Here is a 13,887-nt window from a genome sequence, read left to right as displayed (position 1 = left end):
ACAGAGAATTGCCCTGTCACTGGCATGCTGAGATAAATATTTTATATGGTATTGATAACAGATGATTTAATTAGATTAAAGACCATTGAAGCCAGCACATTGAAAACCTCATAAGATAAAATCTTTGTACCAAAAAAAAAGTCACTTTTATATTAAATATTGTGTTCTTAAAAGTTTGCTGTAATTTTAATGAATAACCTGGTTAGGACTCAAAAACTGTTCTCTCTCTAAATACATTTTAAAAAAATTTCTTTCCAGTGGATTAGTTGGATAAATAAATTCCTGGCATTACAAAACTCATGCAAAAAGATAGATAATCAGATCCTTCATTTGCTTTCAGATTTTCAGACGATGCTGGTTGGTTTTCAAGAAGGCTTCTAGTAAAGGACCCAGAAGGCTAGAAAAATTTCCGGATGAAAAGGCAGCGTATTTCAGAAACTTCCATAAGGTAAGCCACAGTGTTCGGAATCACTAGGGAATAAGCAGACCCTTGGCAACAACTCTTGGAGACATTTCTTTTGATCGATGAAATCCGCAGGGGCAAAACTGCATGACCAGTATAAAATGTCCCTGTTTTGATATAATGCAAAAGTTATTTTTCTCCTTTATTTTAATCATCTGCTGTAAATGCCAGTGGTACCTCCGCAAAATGAAAGACTCATTTTTATTGCTACTTTGCGAAATGAGATGACTCATAATTCAACCACATCATTTCCCAACGTGCTGAGTAGACGATTTCCCTCTGTTCAGGTTAATTGTGCATTTGTTACTTTGATTTAAACTGTGGGCAATATTTAGGAGATAAAACTTTGGAGGCTGGTGTTAGCTGTGCTAATGACTCTGCTAATGTGCACAGTAGTTGCTGTTTATAGCTTTAACAAGAAAGGATCATCAGATAGGCTGACGTGTAGGAGGTAGCCATACCATCTATGAATTTTGATTCATTCTCATGAATCAGTTTACTAAGGATGGAAAGTATGTAGGAAATACCCCAGAATGATGTTAAATATGCTGCCTAAAGTTGTCTTTTGTAATAATACCAAAATACAGTTAAGTATTTTATAATCACGTGGAGAATTCATGGTCAGAACTCAGAATTGTGAACTGGTAGGATGGTTTGTTGACCATGCCTCAGTGAGCTCAGTAAAGAATCTAATTCCTCACGGTTGGTAATAGAGAGTAAGTTACCGTGAATAACATAATGATTTTGTGGGGTTTATTTTATGTGATATGCATTTTATGTGTATTCTCCTTTTATTAAAAACAGAGTGCTTGCTGGGGCGCCTGGGTGGCTCAGTGGGTTAAGCCTCTGCCTTTGGCTCAGGTCATGATCTCAGGGTCCTGGGATCGAGCCCCTCATCGGGCTCTCTGCTCAGCAGGGAGCCTGCTTCCTCCTGTCTTTCTGCCTGCTACTCTGCCTACTTGTGATCTCTCTCTCTAATAAATAAATAAAATCTTAAAAAACAAAACAAAACAAGAGTGCTTGCCTGGGGCTGGGGGTGGGATCGATAACAGATACAGCACAGAGGATTTTGAGGTCAGTGAAACTATCCTTTACGACACCATCATGGTGGATGTATGTCATCAGACATTGTCCAGACTCGTAGAATGTATGACACCGAGAGTGAACCTTACTATAAAATACGGACTTTGGGTGATTATGCTGTGTCAAAGTGGACTCATCAGCTGTAGCAAATGTCCCGCTCTGCTGTGGGATGTGCGTGATGGGGGAAGCTGTGCATGTGTGGAGGCTGACAGTGGAGGGAAATCTCTGTACTTTCTGCTCAGTAGGGCTGTGGACTGAAAAGTGCTCTCCAAAATAAAGTTTATTTTAGAAAGTAGATTTTTCTACAATATTTCCTAAGTAATTCTATTACACAAATATCTAACAATCATTTCTATTATATTCGGAGCTCTACATGAGGGCTTAGCATTTGAATTTCTTTAACTCTTTATGAGGTATTCTCTATATTAATATAGACTTACTCTCAGAGAATCCAAGTTCAAGTTCCTGTCTAGCCACTTACTGGCTCATGGAAGTTTGATTTTCTCATGAGTACGTGTTATAGTACCTGTCTCTTCTGACAACTGTTGGAGATAGACTGTCAAAGACCAAGCATCTCAGTGGTGCCTACTGTAATTATATGAAAAAGTACAGGAAGTTCTAAAGGTTCACTGGTGTTTTGTATTATGGTTATGATCATGGCAATATTTTTAAACCTGATTTGATGAAAAACTGTAAAGTGGTGAAATATGAGTCTGTGACTTTAATTTTTGGGTAAAATTTTGGAAAGACTGAGCACACTGTTTACTCTGGATTCCTAGGCAGAACCCCTGCCCGCTGGTCAGGGGCGGATGCTGGCTGGAGGCTGGCCTGGCACTCATGACTCAGGCACAATACTCAAGAAAGAAAAAGATCATCCTGACAAATAGATTGTTGAGAAAGACCAAGAATCTTAATCACTTTAGTGCGTGTGTGGTGAGAACATTTGAGATGGACTCTTATCAACTTTCAAGTAAACCACACAGTACCATGAACCACAGTTACCATCCCATACGTTAGATTTCCGGAACTTACTCATCTTACCCTCTAAGCGGTGGTGATGGAGATGCTAACTAACCTTGTTTTAGTAATCATTTCAGAATGTACACGTGTATCAAAAGATCGCTTTGTATACCTTAAACTTACATAATGTTATATGCCAGTTATATCTCAGTCGTAGAGCTGGAATAAAAAACATCTTAATGTTGCACAGTGGGTAGGATTGTAGGCTCTGGAATCCAGCATCCATCTTTAAGAGCCGTGTGTACTTGCATAGGCTGTTTAATTTCCATGTACTTAATTTGCCTCCTCTGACAGATTAAGATCGTAATAATATGACAGATTATGACGCAAAAAAGATTATTGTAGGGGATGAAATGGTACTATAGGAATATAATGAGATTAAATATAATAAGCTCTTATTAATGAATTAAACTGTATAGCTAAGTACATAACTACTTACTTGGCATCTAGTAAATGGCAGTAAACATTAGCCCTTTTGAGTCCAGGCTATGTGTGATGGTGACTTGGGTGAAGATGTTAGTGTTGGAGGGAGAAGGATGCCTTCCGGATATGGTCGGTGAGTGCTGACAGGATGTACTTTGGGATTAGATGTGGGGTGTTAGTGAAAGGTAGGTAGGACTCATGGAGGTTCCTGCGTTTGGGTCTGAGCAGCAGAGAAGAGGGTGGTGTAATTCATGAAGGAAGGAAGATGAGGAGAACAAGTTTTGAGTAAAAAATCACAAGCCTTCACTGATTGGATATAGAAGAAATAGAAGAGGAAGGAGTAGGAGCCGCTGTGTTTTCCAGACCGGGTGATAGAAGGGTGGTCCTGAGGTTACAGAGACAGGGACCCACTGTGGAGGGGCAGTTCTCCGAGGGAAAGAAGAAGGCATTCTTGGCACGTGAGATTAGGTTTCTTTACGGTACATTCAGATAGATGTTTTCATTCAACAGTTAGAACTGCAGCCAGACTTAAAGCAGATGCACAGGAGATCTACTGAATGGTGATGTGAAGGTGGGTGTATATTAATGCCTCTCTGAGAGCTTGATCAGTGCAAAATAAAACGTTTTCCTCTAAAAGTCGTGGGATTTGGTACCAGCCTTACAGTGGCATTCAGGGTGTTTTTGATAAACTAATTTCAGCTCTAAGTTTATCAAGAGTTATAAATAAAATAAAAAAAGCTGACATTTGACTCAAAATGAGTCAATCCAAAAATGATAGAAAATTATTTAAAATGGCACTTAAAAGGAAATGCAAGTGGAATAAATGCTAAAATACCAAACAGTAAAATTTATAGTAATTATTGAGACTGTTTAACCGGAACTTCCCAACTGAAAGTTTTAACAATTCTAGAGAGAGAATTGTTTATGTTACCAAAAGAGAAAAGTATGAAGAATATTGACATTTGAAAAGGAAAAAGAAGAGAAGAGATGACAGAACATTAGAGGCTTTGTGTCTTCCTCATCCCTGAGGCTGCCCGTCCCTATAAACATGCCACCCCAGAGGTCAGATGAAGTTAATTTGTCCCAACCCTAAAAACCAGCCATCGAGGCAAAATAGCAGTCACAAATGTTCGTGATATTTTTATCCTGGTGTAGACTTTTGTTTCTGCAAAATCAAAGTGTGAACCATCACTTCCCATGCCTTCTTCCATGAATCCTTTTTTTGAGGAAAGCTGTAAGTTTCTCAGCTCTCTCTGACAGGTGAGTAAAGGGAGATCTCTTTATGAAAAGGCTGACCTATTTAAAATCTCTCTTTTCCTTTGAGCAGTTCATGTTCAGTTCAAATCTTGGAACCCCAGAACTGGAAAAAAAAAATCATCTTCATTTTCAAGATAGCTTAAAATAGGCTAGTCTGGATTTCCCCAATTGTTCTATTTATTAATTATTAAGTATTTTAACTTGTGATTATTCAGTTGTCTTGATACACCCGAAAATTTGCTATAGCACTCAATAGCAATAAATCAAAATAATCCATCAAATGAGTGAAATGTGTCCAGCCTTAGTGAGAGACTTATGAACAATAGCTAAGGACAGAATTATTTCTTTGCCAGCTTTAACTTTGTGCTGTGCTCTATCTGGAACATACATATTGTAAGGCTTATGAGTATTAATGGTCCCATTTAGACATTTGATATGTTTACTGTGAGAGAGATCTTGCTGCATAAATCAATTTTTATGTGAAATGGCTATAAAATGGTATATACTTTTTTTTTTTTAACCTCTTGGTAGAAAGAAATTTGAAATTCAAATCACTAGCTGCTGAAGGAAGTTATTAAAAATGCATTAGGGTTGAAAATGTAGCTGTATATAATTGTCATAACAGATATTCAAAACAAATTTATCCTCAATGAAAACTGAACCAGAGCAATTTACATAGAATCAGCTAATAAATTTTCCTTAATTTTCTAAGCAGATGAAAAAGAAACAGTTCATAGAAATTTTAATAAAATAAATATGAGTGCTGTCTGTAGGGAGGAAAGTATAAATAAAATCCCTGAGAAGGGTGAATGAAGATGGAACGTTGTGAATTTCCTAGGATGAGGACTACATGAGTGAGAAAAGCAATGTCTGTATTGGGACCAATCTTATTTCTAAATCCCCTGCAACCTGACATTGAAAACATCATTTTGTTCTATCCGTTTTACTCATTTTTGAGTTGTCGGTATTTATCTTTATGTAAAGCAAACATCTGAGAAACTTGGGGAAAAGACGAAGACATCCTTATGAAAAACAGCCTCCTGGAAATAGAGCATATCCATAAAGCTAGGAGCAAAACCATAGGTTTGTGTATAAACAGCACATATGAACAGTGTATAATGTTGAATGCTTTCATTTTGATTCCAGTGGCTCTCTACTTAGATGAGCACAAACTTGGTATGATGTGAAGAGTGTTCACAGGTTTGGTGTCTCTTAAAATGTCTGCTGGAAGGTCCCAGAGTGATAATCATTCACATTAGGGTATCATTCATTTTTTTTGTTCATTCATTCTTCATTCATTCATTTATTCATCTATCTGTAATAATCTTTTACCTTGAAGAGGCCTCAGGGGTTTTTTTTGTTTTTGTTTTTGTTTTTTAATTTTTAGTATAAGCTCCTGTTAACACACACATTGGTTCCTGGGACAGTCACATGTCAACCCACAATCATTTATTTATTGCTTTATTCATAGTATCTGATCACATGCTAATGACTCAGAAAAGATTCAAAGAAATGGAATATGAAAAGTTGGTTTTTGTGTAGAATGAAAAGAAGGGGTAAAATGCTCACAACACACTCCTGTGTGGTGTCTCTGGCAGTGATGGGTGGGATGTGAGGACGGGCAGTTCTAAAGCCAGAGATGGGCGAGAGAGATCAGGCGATAAGACCCGCAACTGGAGGGCATCAGCAAAGTTGTGATTGCAAGACAATTGGGAACTCCCTGAGTTAGACTTCATCTTTGTCATATTTGAATCAAGGTCCATTACGATTTTACAACATCTACGATATCTCCAATAAGAATCACTCCGTGCAGTTTCAGGATGCCACAGAAAACAGATCACTCGACAATCAGAATTTTTGTTGATAACCTATTGCTCCATAACAGATATTTGTTCAGTAAGAAATAGGCATCACACTCTTAGAAAACATCTGTAAGGCCAATCTGGGCTTGACTTAGAGTATATAGAAGTATAATTAATGTTAGAAAAATTATTGTCTTTATCTGACTTTTTGAAATTATCCAATTGTGTGAGAAGCAATCATCCATAATGGTACTACATCAGAAAAAATGGTAATATGAGTTAAAAAATATCTTTCTCTCACTCTGCTATCTGTAAAATGCAAGTAATAGCATAGCTCACAAAGTGAGGTGATAAAATTTCACGTGAGGTACTACGTGGCCCATAAAACAACTATGGTTGTACAAGTCATTTCTGCCTCAGATTTTGCATCTATGAAACCAGGGAAATAACTCATACTAATTTTAGAACAATTTTGAGACCAATTTGCATGATAAAGTAACTTGTAATTTCAAGCATGTCATTTTATGTGGTAAATCAGATAGTAATTTGAGAAGGACTCTTCAATAGCACAACCCCATTATGACTATTTCCTTCATTTGTGAAGCATTTTTATATTTATTTAATGGATGTAGATCCAACTCTCTTTACTATTTCAGAATACCGTCAGTGCATTTGGGGTTTTAAAAATCTCTTTTCCCCAGCGTCTGGCTAATTGTGCAGTATCTGACAGATGCAACAGGAGACATGCTTATTGCATAATGTTCCTGAGGATAAATTGTTTTTCTGTCATTAATGGAAAATTACATTATTCCACAAATAATGGATGCATATTCATTTACGATTTACGATTTGAAAAATATTTCCATGAGAATTTATTCTCTTAATACTTTTACCTTACCATAAATATCTATCTAGAAACTTTTATTTTATAAATAGCAATGCTGTTTCATATTTACTTAATTTATATAATATTTTAAAATATTAAAGCCTTTATACGGCTAATATTTCTACACAAAAACCGAGATAGAATTTGAATATGCCATCAACAATCCAAGATTAAAAATCAGTAGCAGCCACTAAATTGATTTTGATTAGAGAACAGTTTCTTAATTTAGGGAACCGTGGGTTTTGAGATTCAGTGGAATCATCAGTTTTGATGATAACTGGTGCATTTGTTCTGCTCAGCTGTCATTGTCACACATAATGTGACCTCTGGCAGAAATGGTGGAATTAGGGAAATATAATTTTGTTTTTTTGTTTGTTTTGTTCTGTTTTTGTTTTGAGTCAAAGAATGAGAAAGAGAGATCATGTTTGCTTAAAAATACAACTATTTTCTCCTACTTCTTTTCTCTCATCTATCTTTTAATCAAGTTAATCGTATTACAGATGCAGTGTACTAGAAAATTAAATTTTAGCCTGATTTGCAGTAGCCTGGAATTTTCCACTAATCCTTTCTATCCTTTCGTGAGAGGATTGTCTTGATGTAAGCTTGGAGCTACCATGATATTCTCCTGGTCTTAGAGTTGGTACAGCCAGCTCTGAAAGTGGTCCAAAAAGTCAACTTTTCTTTTATTCCTGTTCCATTTTGCAAATAAACCAATGTGGTTTATTCATTATTACCGAAGGTTGCAGTTCCGTCACTAACAATAATTATAGGACAGTTTTCATTTTCTGTTGTTGAGTAACAAATTACCACAATTTCAGGAGTTGGAAAAACACATGTTTCTGAGCTCACTGCAGTATGGCTGGTTTCTCTGCTGAGGATTTCAAGGGCCCTGAAGTTAGTTGCACTGAGTTATCTCATGGCTCTACAGAAGAGTCTGCTTCAAAGTTCCTGATGCAGTTGGTGATTTTAGTTCCCCAGAGCTGTGAGACTTGCTGCTCCAAGAAGGGGCCGCTCTCAGCATGGGAAGCTACCTGAAGTCCTTGACGTGCTTGGCTCTTTCCCTCTCCAGTACAGCACGGGCATCACACACTTTTTCCAGCTTTGACTCTCTGCCTTGTCTTCTGTGACCAGCTGGAGGAAAAAACCTTACTTTTAAAAAGTTCCCATGACTAAGTCAGGTATACCGAGAGTCGTTGTGTTGTGATCTAACTTCACTGGTGTATCATTTAAATTTTCAGGTTTTTTTTTTTTTTAATTTCTGGGTTATTTTTAATTTGGGAAGGAATTTTTTTAGGCTGGTAGAGTGAGACAGCCATCTTTCCCTCATGGTGTGTAGGAGGTCTGTCCATTAAAGACGTTGTATTTGAAGAGAAGCATGATGCGACTTGGACATTTCACGCGTGGGGTTCATTTAATTAACTGCTAATTCGACACCCATCTGTAATTCACTTCTTCCTTTCCCATCTCCACCCTAGAGATCACTTTTTTACACTTTGATCACTTTTTTACATTTCCTGCAGTTAGACAAGTACATTTCTGGCTAATGAAATGTAAATTTAAGCCTGCCAGAAGGGATAGAAAGGATTTTGGGGTTCTGATAGGGCCAGCAATATCCCTTATTCCTTTTCCCTAAATGGAAAGCATGATGGTTGGAAATGCAACAGCCATTCTGCGCCCAGGAGGAGATGGGCATAAGAGAAATGTGAAGAGAAGGACAAATATTTGGGCTTGAGATGCTTCCTCTAATGTCATCAAACCACTGGACCAACACTAATAACTGCCTACTTCAGAGTTCTTAATGTGAAAAAAATAGGTCCTGCTTGTTCAAATCAGTGTCCAGCAAACCTTTATCTGTGAAGGGCCAGATAGCAAAAATTTTAGGCTTTACAGATCCTAAGGTCTCTGTTGCAATTCTTCAACTCTGCCCTTAATAGTACCTTAAATAACCAGAGACAATGTGTAAACAAATGGTTATAGTTTTATTCTGATAAGACTTTATTTACATAAATAGGTGGTAGACCACATTTGGCCCAGAGGCCACTATTACATCCCCCAGATTTCAATCACCGTTAATTGGGTTCTTCTATTACTTGAAACTATATATTTTTTTAAAATTTTCTTAAAAAAATAATAATGTTGGATATTATGTCTAGATGCTCTAAGTCTATAGAAAAATCTTAGCTACATGATTAGTAGTTAGCTAATGGGTCACACCTAGAATAGGTCATAAGCTTAGGAAAGTAACCCTAATCTCCTTCAGCTTTTTTATATTCTTTGGAATGATGTATATTAATGATCATACCAATACTCTTTTCCACTCTGTGTCCGTTATTAGAGGAACATAATTAGGCCCATTAGTTATGTTAAGTGGTATCATATACCAAGCCACAGACAGCCAGGCTGAAGACTAATTCAGAGCACGGGTAAATTGTAATAGGCATGTAATTGTTAATAGTGGTTGACTCACTAGAATTTCACACATCATTCAGTTGACTTTTTTTGTGTGTGTGGGGCAGGTAGGGTGGGTGTGTATCTTCTTCCTTCTCTCCATCCCTCCTTTTCCTTTCTGTTCCGGGTATAGTTGGACTCAGCTGCAGATTGAGTTTGTTGTATTACTTGATGGCTGCGATCATCACCCCTTTCTGTAATATTTGATCATTTATCTTATTCCCATCCTAAACCCTCTTTATTCCCCCTCCTCTGTAGATAATCATCATAAGTATGATGGGAAACTGTAGGATTCTTATAAATGTGTATAAATTCTTATAAATGTTGATTTCTTGAACATGTACTACATTGTTAATTCCCTTAAGTACTGTTGTATTATAACTTTCCGTGTTTCTTATTTTTATTCGTGCTGCATTATGGCTTTTAAGACCCATCTGCATTTCTATGTGTCCATTTGCCAGTTGCTTCTGACTGCTACATGGTACCCTATAGTTTGCATCCATTATATTTTACTTTTCCATTTTCCTAGTGACAGAAACTAGATTGCTAGAACTTCTCATTATCTCAAACAGTACAGTAATTAAGATTTTTGTACTGTGTTTTTATGACCCAATGTGAGAAATTTTCTGGGATATATAAAAAGAATGAGATCGTTGTGTTAAGGATACATGAATACTTAAATACGTACTGCCAGATGACTTTCCAGAATGCATCTCCATTCTTCACATGCACAGGGTGTGTGAGGGTTCTGTATTCTCACATTCTTATTGATACTTTCCATTATTTACTGACTTCTCCAAATCTTGTGTGTGTAAAGTGATAAGCAGTTGTGTTTTAACATGCATTTTCCTATGCCCAATTAATTGAAAAATTCTCCCTCTGTCTGTTTGCTTTCGGGATTTATTCTTCCAGGAATTCCCCAGTCCTGTCCTTTGTCCACTTTCCTACCAGAGTTCCTGCATTTTTCTTGCTGTTTTGTAATGTTTCTTTGTCTATTCTAAATAGTAGATTGCTTTACTATTAGACATTGTAAATAATTTCTCGCTTCTGTTATCGCTCTATGACTTTATGGAGCCCTTCATGAAACCAAGATTTGCAAATTTGGATGTTTTCAATTTTTTTTCATCAGTTGGGCTTCATTTGGTCCCTTCCTTAAGAAATCTTTTCATCACAAAGATATGTTATCCTCCATTTTATTCAGTTAGCATTATAGTTTTGCCTTCAATATTTTTGCCTTTCATCTATCCAGTATCCAGATTTGGATATGGAATTAAGAATTCCATTTGTAGAAATAGTTGGGGGTGAGCTTTCACTAGTCCATCTATTAAACTTTCTATCTTTTCAGTTATGATGGCAGCATACATGATGTGCGCTTTTCCTCCGATTTCTCTGTTCTGTGCTGCTTGTTTGTCCTAGCGCTAGCGTGGCTCTTGTTCTAGATTACCATGGTGTCACACCGTGGGACATTTGGTGAGGCATTCCCTCCCCCTACACTCAGTTCTCATTCTCTGATGTTACTCTGGCAAATTGTCTCAGAACATGTAATGTTCTCTTTTTATTCAGCTTCTCTTTTTTTACATTTTTCTTCAACAAAATCCCTTGATAGTTCATAATTTTTCTTGTTCTTGTGAAGGTATTACTTTACTTTAATTTCTAATTAATGATTATTACAAGAGAAATCCTGTTGGGGTTTTTGTGTGTGTGTGTTTACTATAATTTGACAATATTGTTGAATGCTTTTGTTGCTTCTAATAGTGTATTTTTCTGTTGACTCTGTTAGTGTTTATATGTCAGTAATGATTGCATGCAAAGATTGATAGTTTCACTTATTTTTTTCTTTGTTTCTTTCTTTTTTTTTTTTTTCCTTTCCTTACTCCCCAGGACCTATTTACATTAAGGCAGGGATAGACAGAGTACCTGCCTGTTTCTGCTAATAAGTGAAATGTGTCTAATGCTTACATATGAAGTAAAATATATTTAGGTATTTAACCTTTTAAACAATGAAAATTCCTTTCCCTTCTTGATATAGCAAAACTTACTTTCTCACAAAAGATGTTGAAACCTAATCAATGATGTAATATTTTATCTACTGAGGTAACCATGTGATTTTTCTCATGTAATCTATCAATTTTGAGAAATACATTTGGACACTTTCTGATGTAAACTATACTTTTACTTCTGAAATAAACCTTACTTACATGTTGGGATTTGTTTTTCATTAATGACTTTTTTGGATTTTTCGTATCTTATTTTAGGATCAATATTAGCCCAGACTCAGAAAGCAAAAGGCTTTTGCTTTTTTTTTTTTCCTCTTGGAATATTTTGCAGAGAGTATGAATTAATCATACTTTACAAGTTTGGTAAAGCTCAGTTATGAAGGAGTCTAGAAATGGGCTATTAGGAGATGAGTATATTGTTTTGTTCAAGTTTTCTAACTTTTTTTCTGCCACCATTTTGGCATTTTATATTTTTCTAGATATATATCCTTTCATCAATGTTTTCAAACTAATTAGTATTCATTTGTTTCCAAGCTTCTTATTAATATTTAGATTTTTTTGTTTGTTCAATTTTTCCCTTTTCATCTTGTACTTAATTTATCTCCACCTTCTCTCTTTTGCTTTCATCGAACTAGCCACAAGTCCCTTTTACTAATCCTTTCAAATGGACCTTTTGCTTTCATGAAACTTCTCATTTTTTTCTTCTTCATTTCAGTGATTTCTGCCATTGTCTTTATGATGTCTTTATTTATTGAAATTCTGTTTTTTAACTTTTTCAGTTGAATGCCTGAGTTCATTCTTTTCAACCTTCTGTATTCATGAAAAATATTTTTAAAGTCATGTTTTTTATGCACTTCTTTCTCAGTGTCCCTCAAATCTTAATATGTACTGTTTTGTTTTCATTAAAATGTATCTTGTAATTGAACTGATAATTTCCTTTTTAAGTCAGATGTTCTTAGAAATGTGTTATTCCTTATTTATATATGTAGAATATTTAATCATCCATTTACTATAAATTGTAGTTATATTATATTATGGGTGTATACTGTAATTTATATAGCTTGGGTCTTTTGAGTTTACTAATACTATTTTATCATCAGATACCTGTTCAATTTTTATAAATAATCCATATGTGCTAGGAAAAAAGCATATATATGTTTGTCATTGATAGTAGGTATGAGTGTGTAGGTCTATATAGACAACATAAAATAACTTGACTCTATTGATTTTGTTTGGCAGAACTTCCGTATCTTTGCTTATGAGTGATTAACTATTTAACTCCCTGGTGAACTGTCAGATAATTTTGTCACCTGTGGTTATAATTTGTCCTTTTTAAAGTTAGTTGTTTTTTTTTAAATTTTGTTTATTTATTTGACAGACAGAGATCACAAGTAGGCAGAGAGGCAGGCAGAGAGAGAGGGGGAAGCTGGCTCCCCGCTGAGCAGGGAGCCCGATGTGGGGCTCGATATCAGGACCCTGGGATCATGACCTGAGCCGCAGGCAGGGGCTTAACCCACTGAGCCACCCAGGCGCCCCTAAAATTAGTTTATATATACATTGTATATTGTGGAGCTGTGTGGACTTTTGATTAATCACAAATTTAAAAAAGAAAAAAGAAACACATATTTAATACCTTTTAGGTAGGTCATGATGAACAGTGAGGTATCCTTGCTTTTTAGGAAACTATTATCTTATTAGAGAAATGGGGCTCTACAAATTTTTCTGATTTTTTGGTCATTTTTATCTTCAGTTAAGGCTACTAACTTTGTAACAAGTGGAGCAATTTATCTTCAAATAATTCTGTGTAATTTTATTAGTTTCTTAGGGCTGGCCTAACAAACTACCTCAGACTCCATTCTGAAAATGACAGTTGTTCTCTCACAGTTGGACGCTGGAAGTCAGAAATTCAGGTGTCAGCAGGGCTGCGGCCCTACAAAACTGGGAGGGGGACAGCCTTGCTTACCTTTTCCAGCCTCTGGGGTCTCTGGGTGCTTCTGGGCTGTGGCATCATCTTTTCCATCTTAGCCTCCACCTTCACGTGTCCACCGTGCCCTTGTCTCAACCCTCCCTCCGCTCTTCTTCTGTAAGAACATGTGTCATTGGATTTAGGGCCCGCTCTGAATCCAGGATGATGTCCCCCAACGTCCTAATTCAATTACATCTGCAGAGAACCTTGTCCCAAATAAGGCACACTTGAAGATTCTGGGGGTTGGTTAAGACTTCAAGATATCTTTTGGGAGCTATTTTTCAACCCCATACAATAACGAAGGGGTTTAATTTTGTACATCTGCTAAGAAACGTTATCGTAGCCAGCTAGTTGCTATGAGGTCTGTGTAGTAAAATTGTAACTCTCAAAATAAGAATGGTATGATAGCTGACTGAGCTCTTTCATGCCTTTCTGTTCTTAGAGTCAGTGAAACATATTATTAGACATGCTAAATTTATACTGGGAGAGGGGAGAGGTTGAAAGGGGAGGGAGTGTAGGAAGGAGAGTAGAAGAGGGAAGGA

At 36.4% G+C, this 13,887-nt stretch overlaps 1 protein-coding gene across 1 annotated transcript in view; it reads left to right on the top strand.

The window, feature by feature from the left end:
- DOK6 (docking protein 6) overlaps positions 1 to 13,887 on the top strand; it is a 367,977-nt gene that overhangs the window by 110,283 nt on the left and 243,807 nt on the right. The window contains exon 2 of the mRNA XM_032872255.1: positions 341 to 448. Coding sequence (XP_032728146.1) covers positions 341 to 448 — 108 coding nt within the window. The remainder of the gene's footprint in view (positions 1 to 340; positions 449 to 13,887) is intronic.

Source organism: Lontra canadensis, unplaced genomic scaffold, assembly GCF_010015895.1.
Source record: "Lontra canadensis isolate GAN:19392208 unplaced genomic scaffold, GSC_riverotter_1.0 scaffold44, whole genome shotgun sequence".
NCBI lineage: Eukaryota > Metazoa > Chordata > Mammalia > Carnivora > Mustelidae > Lontra > Lontra canadensis.
Note: the sequence above shows the minus strand (reverse complement) of the source record. Positions and strands in the feature narration are given on the sequence as shown.